The sequence below is a fragment of the Coregonus clupeaformis genome, unplaced genomic scaffold (genome assembly GCF_020615455.1).
Source record: "Coregonus clupeaformis isolate EN_2021a unplaced genomic scaffold, ASM2061545v1 scaf0094, whole genome shotgun sequence".
Classification (NCBI taxonomy): Eukaryota; Metazoa; Chordata; class Actinopteri; order Salmoniformes; family Salmonidae; genus Coregonus; species Coregonus clupeaformis.
Genome location: NW_025533549.1, coordinates 513783 through 536456, shown reverse-complemented (window position 1 = coordinate 536456; position 22674 = coordinate 513783). Strand labels below are relative to the sequence as shown.

Sequence of the window (22674 nt, the reverse complement as noted above, 5' to 3'; positions counted from 1 at the left end):
GCCGGTATGACCGCCCACACAAGCACACACACACACACCCGCCGACCGCCTCCTCCCCCGCTCTCCAGCTGTCCGCGGTCCCCCAGGATCCTTCTCAATGGAAGCAAACTCTATGACAGATAACAACCTCTCCAGAACATTCTAAAGGTTAGCTGGGTACATTGGACCAAGTTAGAGAAAAGTATTTTGATGAAATAATATGCCTGAAGTATAGTAGGCATAAGTGAGAAATACTGAGAGATGTTTTTCAGCCTTTTACACTTTAGAGAAATGTCATCTCAAAGGTTGTGGCCCAAATGGCACCCAATTCCCAATATAGTGCACTACTTTTCACCAGAGCCCTATGGGCCCAGGTCAAAAGTAGCGCACTACATAGGGATTGGAGTGACATTTGGGATAGATCCAACTCCTCTATTTGGCATTTGGTCAGAGTGCCACTCAATGGAGAGTCCCTACTTCACCTTGAGTTGAAGCAACAGTCTCCTGGCGTTTCTCTTACCTTCTACAGGTTCTGAGCTGAGAGGACAGCAGCCTTATGTCTATATTGATCCACGGCTTCTATCATTAAATAACAAGTACTGAGATTCTGGGGAAGTGTGTGTGTGTGTGTGTGTGTGTGTTTGTGTGTGTGTGTGTGTGTGTGTGTGTGTGTGTGTGTGTGTGTGTGTGTGTGTGTGTGTGTGTGTGTGTGTGTGTGTGTGTGTGTGTGTGTGTGTGTGTGTGTGTGTGTGTGTGTGTGTGGCGGGCTATGGTTATGGGGGTGGGGGGCGGTGATGGGTTTAATTGCATCATGGGAGAAGCCAATGAATGGACCGAGGCACACTGAGCACTTATCATAGAGCCCTATGGGAGCAATTACTTCCTCCACGCCTCCACTCCCCCTTACAGACAGAAGAGTGCGCCCCAAATGACACCCTATTCCCTATATAGTTCACTAGTTTTGACCAGAGCCCAGGTGGGACCAGGGTGCCATTTGGGGCGCAGACAGTAAGTAAAAATACTGCCAGGGAGGTTCAGCCTCACTCACAGCTGGAGTCTCCACAGTGGGCAGTTCAGACGGAAGTTACTGAAACTAAGTGGTAGAGATTAGAGAGCTTATTTTTCTGCTCCAAAAAGAATAATGACTAGATTGAGAGATGACAGGTGGCATGGTTGTTGGCGTGGCCAACGGCGCCGTCTCTGACCACACATTTTAGAGGACCTACTCTTGGCCACAGAGACAACATTTTGCTGTTTTAAAGCTAATATCTTGCAATTCTACACATTTTGTCATGGCTTATGCTGTGTTCTCATGATATCTGAGTGACTCAAACAATTGGGACCCCATGCCAAGCCATTTTTGGAATTTTAGTTTTTATTTAGGTGATTGTTAGTTCCCAAAGATGATCTTATTAAAAAATATATAGCTCCATTATCTTGTCTACATACTTTATATCTGGTTTTACTGAAAACGTTTTACCATCCCGAAAAACATATATTTTTTATCATATGTTTGTGGCGGCAACTCCCCTTTTGTGACCCGCTTTGTCTCCCCAATGCTTAACCTGCCTGTCCACACTGAGCTCCAGGACATGACATACACTGCTGACTAAGCAAAAAACACATACACAGACATGTAAATGGAGGACCAAGCTGAGGGCAGAACCTGTATTATCAGCCAGGCTCCCTGCTATGTTTCCTAACCTTGACACTAAACGCTCAGACACACTAATACTTAGCACCTCTGAACAGAGTGCCGGCCGAGAGTACTTAGCACCTCTGAACAGGCTGTAATTTGCAGAGTGCAAACTGATTTTACATTTTAGTCATTTAGCAGACGCTCTTATCCAGAGCGACTTACAGTTAGTGAGTGCATACATTATTTTTGAATTTTATTTTTCATACTGGCCCCCCGTAGGAATCAAACCCACAACCCTGGCGTTGCAAACACCATGCTCTACCAACTGAGCTACATCCCTGCCGGCCATTCCCTCCCCTACCCTGGGCCGATTGTGCGCCGCCCCATTGGTCTCCCGGTCTCGGCCTGCTACAACAGAGCCTGGATTCGAACCAGGATCTCTAGTGGCACAGCCTTAGACCACTGCGCCACTCGGGAGGGATTTTTCATGTAGAATCGCTCAAAAATGTCAGCAGTCAGACGTCAACAGCGCACTGAACAATCGGTAGACGAACGGGAGATCAACATTCGGTGTGATGTGTGCGACACTTAAGGCATTACCTAAGTTACAGGGGTGTAAAGTACTTAAAAATACTTTAAAGTACTACTTTTTTGGGTATCTGTACTTTACTTTACTATCTATATTTTTGACAACTTTTACTTTTACTTCACTACATTCCTAATGAAAATAATGTACTTTTTACTCCATACACCAAAAGGTACTTGTTAGAATTTGAATGCTTAGCAGGACAGGAGAATGGTCCAATTCATGCACTTGTCAAGAGAACATCCCTGGTCATCCCTACTGTCTCTGATATGGCGGACTTACTAAACACACAAGTCATTTGTAAATGATGTCTGAGTGTTGTAGTGTGCCCCTGGCTATCCGTAAATAAAACAATACAATTGTGCCGTCTGGTTTGCTTAATATAAGGACTAGAAATGATTTTAGCAATTGCATTGACTTTTGATACTTAAGTATATTTTAGCAATTGCATTTACTCTTGATACTTAAGTATATTTAAAACCAAATACTTACTGGGTGACTTTTACTTGAGTCATTTTATAATATAATATGCCATTTAGCAGACCTCCATTTTCTATTGAGGTATATTTACCTTTACTCAAGTATGACAATTGGGTACTTTTTCCACCACTGCTAAGTTTGAACACAGCGGAGCAAGAAACAAAACACCTCCACTGCCTCCAGTCACTAAGCCCCTCAGGCCTATAGTCACCACACGCCCACACATACGTGTACACACACACACACACACACACACACACACACACACACACACACACACACACACACACACACACACACACACAACAAGAGTGACTATATTCTCACCTCACCTACCCTCCATTGGATCACACACAGAAACTATTAGAGTCTAGAGGGCACATACACTTAGAAAAAAGGGTTCCAAAAGGGTTCTTCCGCTGTCCCCATAGGGTAACTATTTTTGGTTCCAGGTAGAACCCTTTTGGGTTCCATGTAGAACCCTCTGTGGGAAGGGTTCTACATGAAACCCAAAAGGGTTCTACCAGGAACCAAAAGGGTTTTTCAAAGGATTCTCCTATGGGGACAGCCAAAGAACCCTTTTAGGTTCTAGATTTTTTCCTAAGAGTGTAGAGGTCATCATGTCTGTGATTGATCGAGAGTCTTTCATAAATAAATCATTTTACAGATGATCTGATTTGATGCAGCAGCACTGAGGAATAGATAGCAAAATAATAGGAATAGCTGTGGGACAAAGCCAGCTCAATCACTCATCTAACCGTCCCTCCCAATCTCTGTGTTCACCGGTCTCTATGGAACCATCTGTTTCATAATCAAGTACATGCAGATTCAGGAAACAATTATTCTGCATGGTGGTGGGGTTGGCTGCTGGTTAAGTCTTTGAACATTTACATAAAAAAAAAACATTTTTAGTCATTTAGCAGACGCTCTTATCCAGAGCGACTTACAGTCAGTGAGTGCATACATTTTCATACTGGCCCCCCGTGGGAAACGAACCGACAACCCTGGTGTTGCAAGCGCCATGCTCTACCAACTGAGCTACAGGGGACTACATGGCTCCTCATATCACCTCAAGCTATTATAATCCATCCATACAGCTCTGCTACAACTCATAATGAAACACTATGCCCTATGCTGACCCTGTCCTGTATCTCTGGTGAATTATTCTCCCCATATTGCTCCTAGGTGGTGTCCGAAACGGCACCCTATTCCCTATATAGTGCACTACGTTTGACCAGAGCTCGACCAGGTCTCAGGGCTCTGGTCAAAAGTAGCTCGCTATATAGGGAATATGGTGCTATTTGGGACACAGCCCTACTCGTGTACCAATCTCTCTGACTCGGTCCTCTAGTGTCTGATAGGCTGATAGTCCCAGATAGGGGACATGTTAGTAATATTGGATCCAGTCCACTTCAGAACCTATTAGGAGAAGATTTTAATCAGTGTCTATGGCGTCCCGATCATCCTTCAGTCTCCAATCGCTCTCCAGTGCATTTTTGTAATACCAGGCATTACTCATGTTCTAATTTGAAAGGAAATTGCTTTTTCATTGGACCACCATTGATGATAGCAAAACTGTAAATGTGCCTCCCTGATCTAATAAAATCAGGAATTCAAAACAGGAGGAGGAAAATAATGTGCCCAGTATTGACCCCAATAGGCGATTATCATAACTTCAGGTTACCAGAACTGCATAATGGATACAACTGCATTTGGAGGACAATGAATCATAAGAAGCCAACAACGTTTCATACAGTGCATTCGGAAAGTATTCAGACCCCTTTACTTTTTCCACATTTGGTTACGTTACAGCCTTATTCTAAAATTGATTAAATCGTTTTCCCCCCTCATCAATCTACACACAATACCCCATAATGACAAAGCAAAAACAGGTTTTTAGAGATTTTTGTAAATAAATAAATTAATAAATAACGGAAATATCACATTTACATAACTATTCAGATATTTTACTCAGTACTTTGTTGAAGAACCTTTGGCAGCGATTACAGCCTTGGGTCTTCTTGGGTATGACGCTACAAGTTTGGCACACCTGTATTTGGGGAGTTTCTCCCATTCTTCTCTGCAGATCCTCTCAAGCTCTGTCAGTTTGGATGGGGAGCGTCGCTGCAGAGCTATTTTCAGTTCTCTCCATAGATGTTCAATTGGGTTCAAGTCTGGGCTCTGGCTGTCCCGAAGCCACTCCTGTGTTGTCTTGGCTGTGTGCTTAGGGTCGTTGTCCTGTTGGAAGGTGAACCTTCGCCCCAGTCTGAGATCCTCAGCGCTAAGGAGCAGGTTTTCATCAAGGATCTCTGAACTTTGCTCCGTTCATCTTTCCCTCGATCCTGACTAGTCTCCCAGAACCTGCCGCTGAAAACATCCCCACAGCATGATGCTGCTCTAGGAAGAGTCTTGGTGGTTCCAATCTTCTTCCATTTAAGAATGATGGAGGCCACTGTGTTCTTGGGGACCTTCAAATAAATGTTTTGGTATCCTGCCCCAGATCTGTGCCTCAACACAATCCTGTTTCGGAGCTCTACGGACAATTCCTTCGACCTCATGGCTTGGTTTATGCTCTGACATGCACTGTCAACTGTGGGACCTTATATAGACAGGTGTGTGCCTTTCTAAATCATGTCCAATCAATTGAATTTACCACAGGTGGACTCCAATCAAGTTGTAAAAACATCTCAAGGATGATCAATGGAAACAGGATGCAATGGAAACAGGATGCAAAGGGAAACCCAGCCGCGAGCTGCCCAGTGACATGAGCCTACCAGATGGGCTAAATGCCTTTTATGCTCGTATCAAGGCAAGCTACACTTAAGCATGCATGAGAGCACCAGCGGTTCTGTGTGATCACGCTCTCCGTAGCCGATGTGAGCAAGATCTTTAAACAGGTCAACTTTCACAAGGCCACGGGGCCAGATGGATTACCAGGACGTGTACTCCGAGCATGGGCGGACCAACTGGCAAGTGTCTTCACTGACATTTTTAACCTCTCCCTGACTGAGTCTGTAATACATTGAGGGAAAAAAGTATTTGATCCCCTGCTGATTTTGTATGTTTGCCCACTGACAAAGACATGATCAGTCTATAATTTTAATGGTAGGTTTATTTGAACAGTGAGAGACAGAATAACAACAAAAAAATCCAGAAAAACACATGTCAAAAATGTTATAAATTGATTTGCATTTTAATGAGGGAAATAAGTATGTGACCCCCTCTCAATCAGAAAGATTTCTGGCTCCCAGGTGTCTTTTATACAGGTAACGAGCTGAGATTAGGAGCACACTCTTAAAAGGAGTGCTCCTAATCTCAGTTTGTTACCTGTATAAAAGACACCTGTCCACAGAAGCAATCAATCAATCAGATTCCAAACTCTCCACCATGGCCAAGACCAAAGAGCTCTCCAAGGATGTCAGGGACAGGATTGTAGACCTACACAAGGCTGGAATGAGCTACAAGACCATCGCCAAGAAGCTTGGTGAGAAGGTGACAACAGTTGGTGCCATTATTCGCAAATGGAAGAAACACAAAAGAACTGTCAATCTCCCTCGGCCTGGGGCTGTCACACTCTGGCTCTGGGACTTTGTATGTTGAGTCAGGGTGTGTTCGTTTTGTTGTGTTTTTGGGTATGTTGGCTTTGTAGTCATATGACTCCCAATCGGAGGTAACGAGTGTCAGCTGTCGGCTCGTTATCTCTGATTGGGAGCCATATATATACTGGGTGTTTTCACTTTGTCTTTGTGGGTTTTTGTTCCATGTTTCAGTCATTGCGACTGTGGACTTCACTTCGTCATTTGTTTGTTGTTTTTTCGTGGTTGCTTTAATAAATAAAGTCATCATGTTCACTCCACGCGCTGCGTATTGGTCCGCTTCTTCAGACGATCGTGACAGAAAAACCCACCATAAAGGAACCAAGCAGCGCGTCCAGGAACAAAGGGTCTGGACATGGAAGGAACTGGTGGACGGAAAAGGGTCCTGGACTTGGGAGGAGATCCTCGATGGGATGGATCGCCGTCCATGGAGCGAGACGGTGGAGAGGCGACGGCGAGAGGAGCAACGGCGTCAGCAGGGCCATCGTCGGAAGGACGGGAGGCAACCCCAAAAAGTTTTTGGGGGGGGGCACATGGCTTGGGCGACTGAGCAGCAGGAGGCTGCCACAAGGCAGATACAGAAGGCTACCAGGTTAAGGGGGGCTGACGGAGGCAGAGAAGGGACGGATTCAGGAGGCTACCAGGTTAAGGGGGTCACTGGCCAAAGTAGGGAAAGGAGATGTAGAGGCACGGCGTGAGAGACTGAGGTGTGTATCCAGTTCGGTCCGGCCCGTTCCTAATCCCGAGGTACAGCCAGTAGTGTGTGTCCCCAGTGCAGTACGGCCTGTTCCGGCCCCTCGCACTAAGTGTACGGTGCGCGTCGCCAGCCCAGCCCGGCCTGTTCCTGAGCCTCATACGAAGCCTACGGTGCGCGTCGCCAGCCCAGCCCGGCCTGTTCCGGCCACTCGCACCAGGGATACGGTGCGCTTCGCCAGCCCGGCCCGGCCTGTTCCGGCCACTCGCACCAGGGATACGGTGCGCGTCGCCAGCCCAGCCCGGCCTGTTCCTACTCCACGCACCAGGGATACGGTGCGCTTCGCCAGCCCGGCCCGGCCTGTTCCGGCCACTCGCACCAGGGATACGGTGCGCGTCGCCAGCCCAGCCTGGCCTGTTCCTACTCCACGCACCAGGGATACGGTGCGCTTCGCCAGCCCGGCCTGGCCTGTTCCGGCCTCTCGCACCAGGGATACGGTGCGCGTCGCCAGCCCAGCCCGGCCTGTTCCTGCTCTCCGCACTAGGCCTACGGTGCGTCCCCAGGGCCAAGCATGCCCTGTTGCTGCTCTCCGCACTAGGCCTTCTGTGCGTCCCCAGGGCCAAGCATGCCCTGTTGCTGCTTCCCGCACTAGCCCTGAGATGCGTGTCCTCAGCCCGGTACCTCCAGTTCCGGCACCACGCATCAGGCCTACGGTGCGTCCCCCAGGGCCAAGCATGCCCTGTTGCTTCTCCCGCACTAGCCCTGAGATGCGTGTCCTCAGCCCCGGTACCTCCAGTTCCGGCACCACGCACCAGGCCGACGGGTGCGCCTCAGACGGCCAGAGTCTGCCGTCTGCCCAACGGGGCCTGAACTGTCCGTCTGCCCAACGCCGTCTGAACTGCCCGTCTGCCCAACGGCGCCTGAACTGTCCGTCTGCCCAACGCCGTCTGAACTGCCCGTCTGCCCAACGGCGCCTGAACTGCCCGTCTGCCCAACGCCGTCTGAACTGCCCGTCTGTACTGAGCCTGCAAAGCCGCCCGTCTGCCATGAGCCTTCAGAGCCGTCCGCCAGACCGGAGCCGCTAGAGCTCTCCGCCAGACAGGAGCAGCCAGAGCCTTCCGCCAGACAGGATCAGCCAGAGCCTTCCGCCAGACAGGATCAGCCAGAGCCTTCCGCCAGACAGGATCAGCCAGAGCCTTCCGCCAGACAGGAGCAGCCAGAGCCTTCCGCCAGACAGGAGCAGCCAGAGCCTTCCGCCAGACAGGATCAGCCAGAGCCTTCCGCCAGACAGGAGCAGCCAGAGCCTTCTGCCAGACAGGATCAGCCAGAGCCTTCTGCCAGACAGGATCAGCCAGTGCCTTCTGCCAGCCAGGATCCGCCAGAGCCGTCCAGCCAGGATCCGCCAGAGCCAGCCAGCCAGGATCCGCCATTTAGGCCGGTGCTGCCCCTTAGTCAGGTACTGTTCCTTAGTCCGGTGCTGCCCCTTAGTCCGGTGCTGCCCCTTAGTCCGGTGCCGCCCCTTAATCCAGTGGGGTTTAGTTGGGGGGTGGTCATATGGAGGAGGCGACGTAAGCGGGGAGTGACTATGGTGGGGTGGTGGTCTAGGCCGGAGCCAGAGCCACCGCCGAGGAGGTATGCCCGCCCAGCCCTCCCTTGTTTAGCCTGGATTGAGGCGCGGTCGCAGTCCGCGCCTTTAGGGGGTACTGTCACACTCTGGCTCTGGGACTTTGTATGTTGAGTCAGGGTGTGTTCGTTTTGTTGTGTTTTTGGGTATGTTGGCTTTGTAGTCATATGACTCCCAATCGGAGGTAACGAGTGTCAGCTGTCGGCTCGTTATCTCTGATTGGGAGCCATATATATACTGGGTGTTTTCACTTTGTCTTTGTGGGTTTTTGTTCCATGTTTCAGTCATTGCGACTGTGGACTTCACTTCGTCATTTGTTTGTTGTTTTTTCGTGGTTGCTTTAATAAATAAAGTCATCATGTTCACTCCACGCGCTGCGTATTGGTCCGCTTCTTCAGACGATCGTGACAGGGCTCCATGCAAGATCTCACCTCGTGGAGTTGCAATGATCATGAGAACGGTGAGGAATCAGCCCAGAACTACACGGGAGGATCTTGTCAATGATCTCAAGGCAGCTGGGACCATAGTCACCAAGAAAACAATTGGTAACACACTACGCTGTGAAGGACTGAAATCCTGCAACAACCGCAAGGTCCCCCTGCTCAAGAAAGCACATATACAGGCCCGTCTGAAGTTTGCCAATGAACATCTGAATGATTCAGAGGAGAACTGGGTGAAAGTGTTGTGGTCAGATGAGACCAAAATGGAGCTCTTTGCCATCAACTCAACTCGCCGTGTTTGGAGGAGGAGGAATGCTGCCTATGACCCCAAGAACACCATCCCCACCGTCAAACATGGAGGTGGAAACGTTATGCTTTGGGGGTGTTTTTCTGCTAAGGTGACAGGACAACTTCACCGCATCAAAGGGACGATGGACGGAGCCATGTACCGTCAAATCTTGGGTGAGAACCTCCTTCCCTCAGCCAGGGCATTGAAAATTGGTTGTGGATGGGTATTCCAGCATGACAATGACCCAAAACACACGGCCAAGGCAACAAAGGAGTTGCTCAAGAAGAAGCACATTAAGGTCCTGGAGTGGCCTAGCCAATCTCCAGACCTTAATCCCATAGAAAATCTGTGGAGGGAGCTGAAGGTTCGAGTTGCCAAACGCCAGCCTCGAAACCTTAATGACTCGGAGAAGATCTGCAAAGAGGAGTGGGACAAAATACCTCCTGAGATGTGTGCAAACCTGGTGGCCAACTACAAGAAACATCTGACCTCTGTGATTGCCAACAAGGGTTTTGCCACCAAGTACTAAATCATGTTTTGCATAGGGGTCAAATACTTATTTCCCTCATTAAAATGCAAATCAATTTATAAAATTTTTGACAAGCATTTTTCTGGATTTTGTTGTTGTTATTCTGTCTCTCACTGTTCAAATAAACCTACCATTAAAATTATAGACTGATCATGTCTTTGTCAGTGGGCAAACGTACAAAATCAGCAGGGGATCAAATACTTTTTTCCCTCACTGTACTTACATGTTTCAAGCAGACCACCATAGTCCCTGTGCCCAAGAAAGCGAAGGTGACCTGCCTAAATGACTACTGCCCTGTAGCAATCACATCCGTAGCCATGAAGTGCTTTGAAAGGCTAGTAAGGGCTCACATCAACACCATCATCCCGGAAACCCTAGACCCACTCCAATTCGTATACCGCCCCAACAGATCCACAGATGACGCAATCTCAATCGCACTCCACACTTCCCTTTCCCACCTGGACAAAAGGAACACCTATGTGAGAATGCTGTTCATTGACTACAGCACCATCATTAAGTTTGCTGACGACACAACAGTGGTAGGCCTGATCACTGACAACGATGAGACAGCCTATAGGGTGGAGGTCAGAGAACTGGCAATGTGGTGCCAGGACAACAACCTCTCCCTTAACGTGAGCAAGACAAAGGAGATGATCGTGGACTACATGAAAAGGAGGGCCGAACACGCCCCCCTTCACATCGACGGGGTTGTAGTGGAGCGGGTCATGAGTTTCAAGTTCCTTGGTGTCGACATCACCAACAAACTATCATGGTCCAAACACACCAAGAAAGTCGTGAAGAGGGCACGACAAAGCCTTTTCCCCCTCAGGAGACTGAAAAGATTTGGCATGGGTCCCCAGATCCTCAAAAAGTTCTACAGCTGCACCATCAAGAGCATCCTGACCGGTTGCATCACCGCCTGGTATGTCAACTGCTCAGCATCCGACCGTAAGGCGATACAGAGGGTAGTGCGTACAGCCCAGTACATCACTGGGGCCAAGCTTCCTGCCATCCTCTATACTAGGCGGTGTCAGAGGAAGGCCCAAAAAATTGTCAAAGACTCCAGTCACCCAAGTCATAGACTGTTCTCTCTGCTACCACACTGCAAATGGTTCCAGAGCACCAAGTCTAGGTCCAAAAGTCTCCTTAACAGCTTCTACCCCCAAGCCATAAGACTGCTGAACAATTAATCAAAAGGCCACCCGGACTATTTGCATTGACATTTTTACACTGCTGCTACTCGCTGTTTATTATCTATGCATAGTCACTTTACCCTACCTACAAATTACCTCGACTAACCTGTATCCCCGCACATTGACTCGGTACCAGTACCCCCTGTATATAGTCTCATTATTGTTATTGTATTGTGTTATTTTTATTTTTTTTATTTTTTCTTAACTCTATTTTCTTAAAACTACATTGTTGGTTAAGGGCTTGTAAGTAAGCATTTCACAGTAACGTCTACACCTGTTGTATTCGGCGCATGTGACAAATAAAATGTCATTTGATTTGATTTGACCTGAGCTCAATTTCGAGTCTCATAGCAAAGGGTCTGAATACTTATGTAAATAAAGTATTTCTGTTTTTTTATTGTTTATAAATTTGCAAAAATTTAAGGCTGGAAAAAGGGAAAGGGTCTGAATACTTTCCGAATGTACTGTATACACTGTGTCCAACATGGCACCCTATTCCTTATACTGTATAGTGCCCCATAGGGCTCTTGTCAAAAGTAGTGCATTATATGGACTAGGGTGCCATTTGGGAAGCAGCCATAGAATAAGCCTGTCATTTCACTTAGAGAGGGACCATATATCTGGCTTTTATGGCTATGCTGTGGCTGTGACCCTGTACTCTGAATGACACCTGGGTCAGTTGTGTGACTGTCATGATCTAACACAGATTCCCACACACATGCAAACATACATGCATGCAAGCACACATATGCAGGGCATTGCACGCCCAGATGCACACAGTTCAGATTCAATCTGACTCTCCAGTGGCCATGCAGAGGTCAGGTCACCGATATGTGTGTGAAGCAGGGTGGGTGTCAATTTGAATTGAAGGCAGTCAATTCAGGAATGGAATTTCTGTGACCCTACACCAGACTGGTTTGCACATTATGGATTGGCCCAGTAGCGCTTGTCCCGTACCAGAGCATTGATCAGAGCGTGTGACAACAACAATACAGAGTCAAAACCGGAAGGGCAATGTAGCACAAATGACAACAGAGCCTATTAAATGCTGTGTGGGGAATACACACCCAGAATACACAGAGACAAACCCACTGGTTCAATGATCAATACTAGGGTAAGCCAGCAGCTATTGGCAGGCTCTAATACAGTATAGAGCAGAGTGGTTCTGGCTGGGATGGTTGTCTGGTTAAGAGCTGACACTGTTCCATGAGCAATCTGAAAAATACAATCACAGAGGACAAATTCATCCAATGACCCCCAAAGCTTAATGGTTTGTACTCTCTCTCGCTCTCTTTCTATTTCTCTCTCCCTCTTTTATAGACACAGATAATGAGGTCAGGCTTAGTTCTTGTTCAATAATTCAGACCCAGGTAAACCTGAGCAGAGGACACAGCCAATCAGACTTCTCCAAGGAGAGGGGACCGGGCACCCAGGCTCTCCCATATGCTTTAAATCAATACCTTCCCCCGGATCACTCATTAGCAATGCAGATGCAAACATAGCTAGCAGTGGTACACAGAGCTCTTCTGCACAGGAGGAGAAGAGCACACATTCACTCTGTCTCTGCCTCCTTGCCTTCTCTTCAAATGTGTGTGTGTGTTTATATGTGTGTGTTTATATGTGCTTGCGTGTCAGTAGTGATAACAGGTACCAGTGAGAGGTATTGTATTGTATGCAACAGATGGCAGTGAGGGAGGGAGTTGGCAGACTGAGTGTCCAGGGTCATGTGATGTGGGAGAGAGGAGGCTCGAGGCTGACGTGTATCAGATGACCCAGTGAGAGACAGAGCTCCTCAGGGGATCCTGGAGATAAAGAAGATATCTGCAGTTGTGTCCCGGCACCATATTCCCTACATACAGATGTAGGATCTTAATTTGACAGCAGGAAAATAATCCTGCAACTACAGGAAATTTACATTATTGTGTGGATTATAATTAATGGACATTTTTGTAGGGATTGATACATTTTTAGTTAGGGGCAAATCAAGTCTAACATTTTAAAGTGTAAATTACTAACTTTAGAAGCCTTTTTAAACTTTGAATACACTACACGTTTGCATTTCCTGCTGTGCAGGACATTTCCTGAAACAACAGGGTGATCAAATTAAGATTCTATATCTGTAGGGCACTACCCTATGGGTCCTGGTCAAAAGTAGTGCACTATATAGGGAATAGGGTGCCATTTGGGAAGCAATCAAAGAGAACGTTCTCATACTATCATGCTCTGTAGATAGATCCTTGTTGTAGCTATAGGACCAATCATTATCTATTGACCCCATGACACAGCTTGATTAGTGGATTAGTAGAATCGACTAGTGACCAATTAGCTCACTATGTCGTACCAGACTCGACACTGCATGCAGTTGAAAGAGACTTTGTGTTAATGATAGCAATATTGAACATGATTAGAGCATGATAGTAATATTTAACATGAGTAGTATGTTTTGTTCTATGAGATAATCTTCATCAGCTAACATCACTTTTTGTGAATTTTTAAGCATTTATGCAATCAAAAAAGCACATAAAGCACATTTAGGCTTCATAATCCATAAGGGTCATGTTAACTGACTGATATTATCTTATAGAACAAAACGTATAAGATCTCCTAAGCCTGTGTTACCTTCAGATCTTATTTTCGGTGTTTATCCCAAAACCTATTCTTTCCCCATTCATTTTCCCCATAGAAATGGCTGAACAAACATTTTTTTTAGGACTACAAGCTGGCAAGCTCTATTGCATTGCTTCGATATGGAAATACATTCTTCAACATAGGCTATAGCATTAGCACTGATATAGGGGCTAGGCCTACTGTAAATTGCAGTCTGGACATGGACATGCCAAACGTAGTCAATGAGCAAGATTACATTCACTAGGCTATTGATAAGGTCTAAAAAGACAGTGTGTAATTCTAACCATATAAAAACGAAACAACAACTTGTTTTAAATAGGTCTAAATACAGTTAGACACCATAATTGCTCTCCGTGGGCGTATAATACAGACAAGGCAATTTAGACAATGGAGGGCTTTACGCACATCTAAACTTTTCACAGTAGATGGATAAAGATCCACTATAAAGAGAAAGGGGGTGTGTCCACTCACCGTTATACTGCTCGCAAATGTAATGTTTTATAAACATCATGGAACCATCTTACAGATCATATTTGCACTTATCCAGAAATAGCATTGCATTCGCACCATATACGCACTCACCATAATCCCATGGAGGGTGAATCTTTAGAATAGGTTCAGGGCCGGACTACCACATTTGGGGCCCGGGGCACCTACAGATTTGTTTTAGGGGAAAAGAGCTTCCTCAACACATTTTGACATGGGGCAGAGAGAAAAATGTGCAGTTTCATGATGCTATTGTAGACATTTTGTCATGAGGCTGAGATATAATTTTACAGTTTTAAAGCACATTTACTGCAATTCTACATATGTTGCCATGGGACAGAGAGTGAAATGTGCTGTTTTATAGCTCATCTCATACTATTCTTCAAAATTTTCCATTAGGATAAAATAAACATTTACAGTTTTAAACCACATTTCCTGCTATTCTACACATTTTGCCATGAGGCTGAGTGAAAATGATGAGGTTTTAACGCTAATTTCCTGCAATTCTACACATTTTGCCATTGCTTAGGATGTGTTCATAAGCTATCTGGGGGCCCACAACCTGGGGGGGAGAAGTTTGGGGGCCCCGTTCGGTAATCCAGCCCTGAATACGTTGTTTTTCTAATTAAATTAAATGAAAAACATCAATATTTTTTGGAAACCAACAACAATATTTCTAAATAGGATCAGTTCAGAAGCACGATATCATAAATCACATCTCTCGTAAGGCAATGTGTGCACACGTAGCCCTAAGGGTTCATTGGGAGGAGCAGAGGCGTCACATTTGTCCTGTTCAATCTTTTGCCCAGATTTTAGCAGAGATGCAGAGAAGCATATTTAGTTTCTTAAAAAAAAAGAACCACCAGTCAGGAGGATACAGACAGCTCAAGAGGTAAGCTTAGTATGCAGAAAAATATACATATATTTGACATAGAATTAAGCATAATGATTATGGCTCTAGATTGCAGGAATTTTAATTTTTCAGGTGTTTGAAAAATTAAAATTCTCCAACTTCCTGATGGGGGATAAAGGAAGAATACTAAGCAATATATTGTAATAACTTGATGTTCCTAAACAGACTTCCTATAGTCACTGACACGTTTCATTCAATGGGCATCACACATAGTTTGAATGAGTCCAAACCTTTCAGAGAAGCTACATGGACAAAAATAATGTCCAATGTAAAGAAAAAACTGCTGCTCATGATATTTTAATAAAACATTGGTTAGGCTGCTGATTAGGCTACTGTGTGCCTCCGCTGGCAAAATCGATGCCATAACCAATTGCATTACCGCTATGACCAGCTTTCTGTGAGTCTTAAATATCACCAGTAGCACTGCTTGGCACATTAGCGCTCGTTTTTAAGGACACAACTAAAATATTTCCACCCCTCCCACCTCAGCGCAAGCTAGCTGATATAAGACTGGTAAATTATCAACCCTGGCGCCAGAGTTGTAAAATAGCAGAGCGCTGGCTTTTACAAGTCGAAATTGCCAAAGAGTGTGTATTTGACACTAGCACCGCCTTAACGCCAGCCGAAAATAGCGACCTGGGTCCTGTAACTAGGGCCCGGGGGCTTTTCCTGTTCATGTCATGTGGTTAGGAACACTTCTGGTCCTGAATATGAGTATACCACAGTGAAACATCAGAGAACTTTAGAACTTTCCAGGAAGTCATATCCCTTGAGATTATTCAATTCCTATCCCATTCTGCCTCTACAACTCTCTCCCTCCCTCTATCTCTGTCCCTCTCTTCCTACTCTGGAGGGGAAATTGTTAGCTTGCAGCACACATCAGGCTGTGAGCAGCAGCAGTGACTGTGTGTGTGTGTGTGTGTGTGTGTGTGTGTGTGTGTGTGTGTGTGTGTGTGTGTGTGTGTGTGTGTGTGTGTGTGTGTGTGTGTGTGTGTGTGTGTGTGTGTGTGTGAGTGTGTGCGTGTGTGAGTGTGTGAGTGTGAGTGTGAATGTGAGTGTGAGTGTGAGAGAGAGAGAGAGAGAGAGATAGGGAAAAGGGGAGAGAGAGAAAGAGAAAGAGAGAGATAGTGTATGTTTGTTTGAACTTCTCAGCACAAAAGGATTTCCTCTCGGCATGTTTCAGTGTGATACTCCTGAAAAGCCCCTGATGCTCTCCTCTTTCTTCCTCTCTCAGCCAAGGTTCTTCCTCTCTCAGCCAAGGTGGTGTGTGTGTGCGTGTGCAGTTGTGTGTGTGTGTGTGTCCACACCTGTGTCAGCACGCCTGTGTAAATCTCAATCCTATACCAAACAAATACCTGCCAAAAGCCACTGAACAAAATGTAAATAGCCCAGACAGAGCCATCCCTCCTTCCTGTTATCCTACCTAATATTCACCACAGACCTCCACCAGAGGCTCAGCCTTCCCACGTCCTCTTGGGAGGAGACAAGGTCTGTATCCCAAATGGCACCTTATTCCCTTAGTGCACTACTTTTGACCAGAGCCCTATGGGCCCTGGTCAAAAGTAGTGCACTAAATAGGGAATGGGGTGCCATTTGGGACAAAGGCAAGGCCTTCTACACAGTCCCCCAGGCCCAGTTCAGCTGTAAATCCATTGTGGGGTGAAATCAGACATATGCTGAGGGTCCTACCTATGACCAGAATGACTAACCCACATCGTAAACAGTGTCAGAGTCTATGAGGAGGCAAGGTACTCCACTATAAATCATCAAGCTTGTGTCCAAGTAGTGCACTACATAGGGAATAGGGTACCATTTGGGACGCAAACAAAGTAATAAAGCTGCAAGTCCCTGACCAGTGTTTCCTTTGTCTGAGTTTAGCCCTAAATTCTCAGGGTGTCACCTAAACCATGCACCACCCAGACAACTTAACTGTCACTTTAATCGTGCTCCTAATACAGTCTCCAGTGTCTCCATTGAAATCAATGTCAGTACTGTATAAGTGAACCGACCCTGACACTAATAGAATGAGTGATATTTTTGCACATATCTGACCACAGCTCTTGGCAGTGAATAGAGGATATTATTGGCTAGTTGAGCGACACTCTGCCAGCAGAGAACAAGTGAGAACAGGTGATGGATTAGGGGCACGTTGGCCGTGAACCGAACCATCCCTGCAGTCCATTGTAAAACAATTACACAGACACAATGGAGTCAGTTACTTCAGCAGGGCGGCTGTGGAAGACCCCAGGAGAGACTGGAGGTGAACACAAACAGTGCTTTGAGACAGACAGGGGGTGAAGAAAGTTGACAGAGTGAACGCCCAGTCTGACAGTCTTATTTGTGTGTGTGTGTGTGTGTGTGTGTGTGTGTGTGTGTGTGTGTGTGTGTGTGTGTGTGTGTGTGTGTGTGTGCGAGCGCGACCGATAAATGCCCAGGGAGAATGTATGCTAAGCATTACGCAGCAGCATAAAAGGGGAAAACATATAATATCTCAACAGAGACAGTGCCAGGAAGAGAGACTGTTTTCTGTTCATGATCATGAAAAATAGAAAGATTAAAAGAAAGATGAGTTTGAGTATGAGCGCCAACGAAAACATGAGAAAGAGTGGAAAGATGATGGCTTAAAGATGTGAAGGATCGCCTCATCTTCTCCCCTGGCTGTCAAGGCATACATTGTGGTCAGTGAGACGGATGTGACTATTCCCTATGGGCCCTGGTCAAAAGTAGTGCACTACATAGGGAATAGGGTACCATTTGGGATGCAATCTTCATTCTGCTCACCTTCTTCTTCTTCTACGCCGGTAAACATTTCAATATTAATCACACCGGAGCACAGTCACACTGAGGCTAGAGGAATTAGTCTTTGCTTGCGTAATTAAAGCATTTGATAAATAATTCACTTCTTAATTAAAAAAGAGAATGGAATCATGAGAACACAGCAGACCCCACCTGGCCTCAGCACTTAGTACAGGCCTCTGTTTTCTTCCTGAGCCATCTGTATGGAGAGGATGACACACATCAGACCCCCTTGTCATTACAAACGTGGGTTGGCCCTACTTAAACAACAATTGCTGAGCCAAAAAACCATGGCCCAGACCACAACACTTTCGGGCAGAAAACATAGGGGTTGTTGACCTGCAGCCAAAGTTAATATCGGTCAATCATTAACAGAGCTCAGTGCTGTTTATGCAATGTTTACACTTTTGCTAAATGTATTCTCCACAAGGGAGAGGTGAGTTTTGGACAGGTAACTTAATAATTTTAAGCACTTTAAAAGGTGGACCTTTGTTACAAATTGCGGTCTGTTGGGCAACAGATATGAGCTATGACCACTCAGTATGACCCTATAGTGTAGCATGAGCTATAAGGAATAGTCAACAAAAGCACTCTAAAAGTCTCATAAATACACAGTCAACATTTTGCCATTTGAACCTCTGGACACAGAAAGAAGAAGGAGTGTTTCCCCCAGCCATCCACACACAGGTAGCTCAGACAGCAGCACAAGTCCTAGTGGAGTTTGTTTTTCAGCAGCTGCAAGATCCCAATAGCATATTATGCTCTGTGACTGGTATGAACTCAATTCCCCGAGTCAGATAGCTATCTGTTCATTCCTAAACAGCAAAAGAGTGAGATGCCTTGGGACCCTCTGCCTAGGCCTCTTCCCAATCTCTCTCCTCCTGGCCATGCCTCTGCTTGCCTCTCATGGGCACCACACCACCTCAGACCTCAGCCCAACTCAGAAAGCCTGCACTCCTGCACTCAATTCTCTCCATTTTATAATCCTCAAGGAGCTGTCAGACTAGCAGGGACCAGCTGCCCATCACAAGCTGTATTGGAACCAAGAGAGGGAGGGATAGGAGACAGAAAGAAAGAAAGAAAGAAAGAAAGAAAGAAAGAAAGAAAGAAAGAAAGAAAGAAAGAAAGAAAGAAAGAAAGAAAGAAAGAAAGAAAGAAAGAAAGAAAGAAAGAAAGAAAGAAAGAAAGAAAGAAAGAAAGAAAGAAAGAAAGAAAGAAAGAAAGAAAGAAAGAAAGAAAGAAAGAAAGAAAGAAAGAGAGAGAGAGAGAGAGACATGTTGTAGAGAGGGAGAGACTAGCAAAGCCAAAGGGAAGGTCATCTCATCTCCAGCCTCCTCTGTTTCACAGACTCAGATCAATCTGATTAAGCGATAGGTAGACAGACGTCTCTCCCTCTCTCTCTCTCTCTGCATCTCTCTGCTGAAACCAATTGGATGTGGCCCCGGGAGGGCAGGATTTACGACCCTGTTCCCGTCATGGTGCTGGTCCTCGCCGCCAAGCATGCCATGGAAAAGATGATCCTAAAAAAGCTCTAAGCGCTGACTGTGGGGAACACCCTGGCACAGGCTCCAAGAAGCAGAGCCAAGACAGGCTCTTAGGAGACAGACAGCTCAGCTAAAGAGCTTCAGGGGAAGTTTCTAACAAAGTGGAGCAGGGGAGAGCTGGTAGAGGTAGGATGTACAGTGGAACTTATCTATGAAGTTCTGCTTTAAGGTATTTCCTTTCTCTCTCTCTCTCTCTTGTGTGTGTGTGTGTGTGTGTGTGTGTGTGTGTGTGTGTGTGTGTCTGTGAAAGAGAGAGCGAGAGAGAGCGATAAGGAGAGAAAGAGGCCGCCTTAGGCAGACCTGGCTCTCAAGAGAAGAAAGGCTATGTGCACACTGCCCACAAAATGAGGTGGAAACTGAGCTTCACTTCCTAACCTCCTGCCAAATGTATGACCATATTAGAGACACATATTTGCCTCAGATTACACAGACCCACAAAAGGTTCGAAAACCAATTTTGATAAACTCCCATATCTTTTGGGTGAAATACCACAGTGTGCCAACACAGCAGCAAGATTTGTGACCTGTTGCCACTCACAAGAAAAGGGCAACCAGTGAAGAACAAACAAAGAGATTTGGGGTCAGAGGCGCAGGCGACGTGTAAACGATGCACATCATTTTGCCATTGGCACATTTGAAGCCACTGGCCCAGATCCATGTCTTGGTTGCATGGCCCTGGCTTGCCCATGGGCGCATTATATATCTCTACATGTAGCCTAGTGACCCTGGCGACTGGCGAGATCAGTTACCTCTTCTAGGCCTGTGTATTAACTCTATATTGTGCTATCTTATGTGCCATATATTGCTTGACTGGAACGTGACAGTCAATACACACACACACACACACACACTTACCTTCACCGCTTCAGCGTGCGTGACTTTATCGAACACTGTGCTGTTGACTTTCATAATCTGATCCCCAATCCTTAGTCCCTCTTTCTCGGCCAGGGATCCTGGCTCCACCAGAGACACATAGATTCCTACCCCGTGCTCTGAGCCGCCGCGGATACTGAAACCCAAGCCCTCGTTGCTCTTGTGCCGTTTCAGGATCACCTGTCGGACCTCTCCTGGAGGCTCGTGCAAAAAGCCTCTCCCGAGCAGCGGCACGAGGGGAGCTGTCCCATCACTGCAGGTGCTGAAACTATCCGGAGAGCTGCGCAGCGCAACCTGAGATCCGGGGGGAGTTAGCGAGAAATGACCGGGAGGAGTTGGACTCCCACTGGGAACTTCGCCCACCGCTTCGGCGCTCCCATTGCTGGCAAGTAAATCCGATTTCAAGTAAAGGCCCTCCGAGGTGTATTGGTCAAACAAAAGCTGGTCGGAGCGGGGAATGACCAGCCGTAGCATGGGCAGAAGTTGGCGTTTGCTGGGCGCATTGAGAATTACTTTGAGGGTTTGAACCAGGTCGTGGACATTACGCTTGGAGTGGTACACGTTGAGGCAGTGAATGAACTGCTCCCGCTCCAAGTCGTTGAGCAGCAGGTTGAGCGCGTTGTGCAGCTTCTTGACGTTGGCTGACAGCGTGCGGGCACTCGAGGCCACAGAGTTGGCCGAGGAGGAGTTGAGCGACATGCGCTCTAGATCCGTGCTCATCCTAGACGTGTGACTGGGTCACAGAGCCACACCGGAGCAGGGAGACATTAGTCATTAGGCCGAGAGCGTTGGGCTGTGGCATAGTTATTCGTGCAGGACGTCCACTCCACTAATAGACATATTGGCTAGGTCTGAGCCTGAGGGCTGTCTTATCCAACCGGCTGAATTACAACATTTTTGAATGCAGCCTCGAGCAATAAATGAAACAACTCAAGTTCAATGTTATAATTTCAAAGACAAATTATACAACATATTCATCCGATTTGCAGTTTAATAATAGCCTACGATATGAACTTCAGTAATAAGTTAGGCTAATCAAGCGTCAAAAAGGCACATGAAATAGACTAATGCACATAGAAGAAACATTTCGTAGCCTTGGTCTTGTTTTCGTGCATTAAGAGGTCAGGTAGCTCGCGAGCTGCTTCTCAGGTATCCACAGATATCACTTCGTCAACAGGCACAAGAAGCTCAAGCGCCAAAATAATAGGGCTAATACAAATTAATATCAAGTGGTACACGTACTAGTATGTGAGCACAAGATTCGGAGAAAATAATACCCAAGCTGTTCTAGATAGAAGTTGTTATTTTGCTTGGTTCCTTTACCGGCGACCGAAGTTCATATAGTGGAGTTGTCTTATCCCTTGCAAATATATCCAGCAGGAGCTTTAAACGTGTTCTAAATAGCGCAAAAATAATTCAGCCATTTTCAAGTTGAGTTAATGTTTCCCCCGGTAGTTTTTGGTTTATATAACTCTTTATTTGGTTCCAGCCTTGCGTTGACCTAGTCGGCAGCTGTCTCCGCAAGCTTCCCGACCAGCTGCTATATGCTGCTGTACTGTCTGGGGTCTCGCTCCCTCCCTCTGGTCTCTTGTCAGGAGGAAATGACGCAGCTGATCGTGTGGAGCGAATAAGTTGCTTGGTAACCAACAACACACACTCGTGGGAACCACCAAGTGCAGAAAGAACTCTAATTTGCAAAACCTGCGTGGGGTTATTTTTTGTTTGATTGAAAAGTTAAACATTCGAAGCTCACTTCAGAATCACGCAACCGTTATGCACGCACACTCAGCGGCATGCATGAAAATAAGGACGAAAATATACATGGCATCAATATGCAGTAAGCGAGAAAATACTGCTTTAATTGGCTTTACCACAGAGATCATATGTAATTCTATCGCCTTTAGGACACAGACAATGTATTCCATTCCCCTGTGAACAGACCTAGTCTAAAAGTCTAAGAATGACACAGTCTAAGAATTGCCAAAGTAAACATTTTAACCAAGACCCCCAAAAACTGTGCGACAGTAGAGATATATATATAACTAATTATAGTCACAGTTTTTTAGCTATCAGCGGTTGTGAATCAAAAATTATATGAATAACCGACATCTGAATTATCACTTGAACTGTTCCCGATGATTTTAATCATTTTGTACAGGGAAAGAGACTTAAGCGCTTTATATAATAGGCTTAGCTGAATATGACTCAGTCCTTTCCCTAGTCATCAGTTTTGTGCAAATGGAAACTGTTTATGCCCTCCACACTGCTGAAATGGACTCAATCAAGCAACATCAGAAACTAAAAACAAAACAAAATCCATTTAAACTGAGCAAAAATATAAACGCAACATGCAACAATTTCAAATATTTTGCTGAGTTACAGCTCA

General features: G+C 46.1%; 1 protein-coding gene across 1 annotated transcript in view; it reads right to left on the bottom strand.

Moving 5' to 3' along the window:
• LOC121583496 (whirlin-like) overlaps positions 1-21810 on the bottom strand; it is a 161896-nt gene extending 140086 nt beyond the window's left edge. Inside the window, exon 1 of the mRNA XM_041899641.2 lies at positions 20271-21810. Coding sequence (XP_041755575.2) covers positions 20271-21008 — 738 coding nt within the window. The 5' untranslated portion in view covers positions 21009-21810. The remainder of the gene's footprint in view (positions 1-20270) is intronic.
• Between the last annotated feature and the right edge of the window lie 864 nt (positions 21811-22674).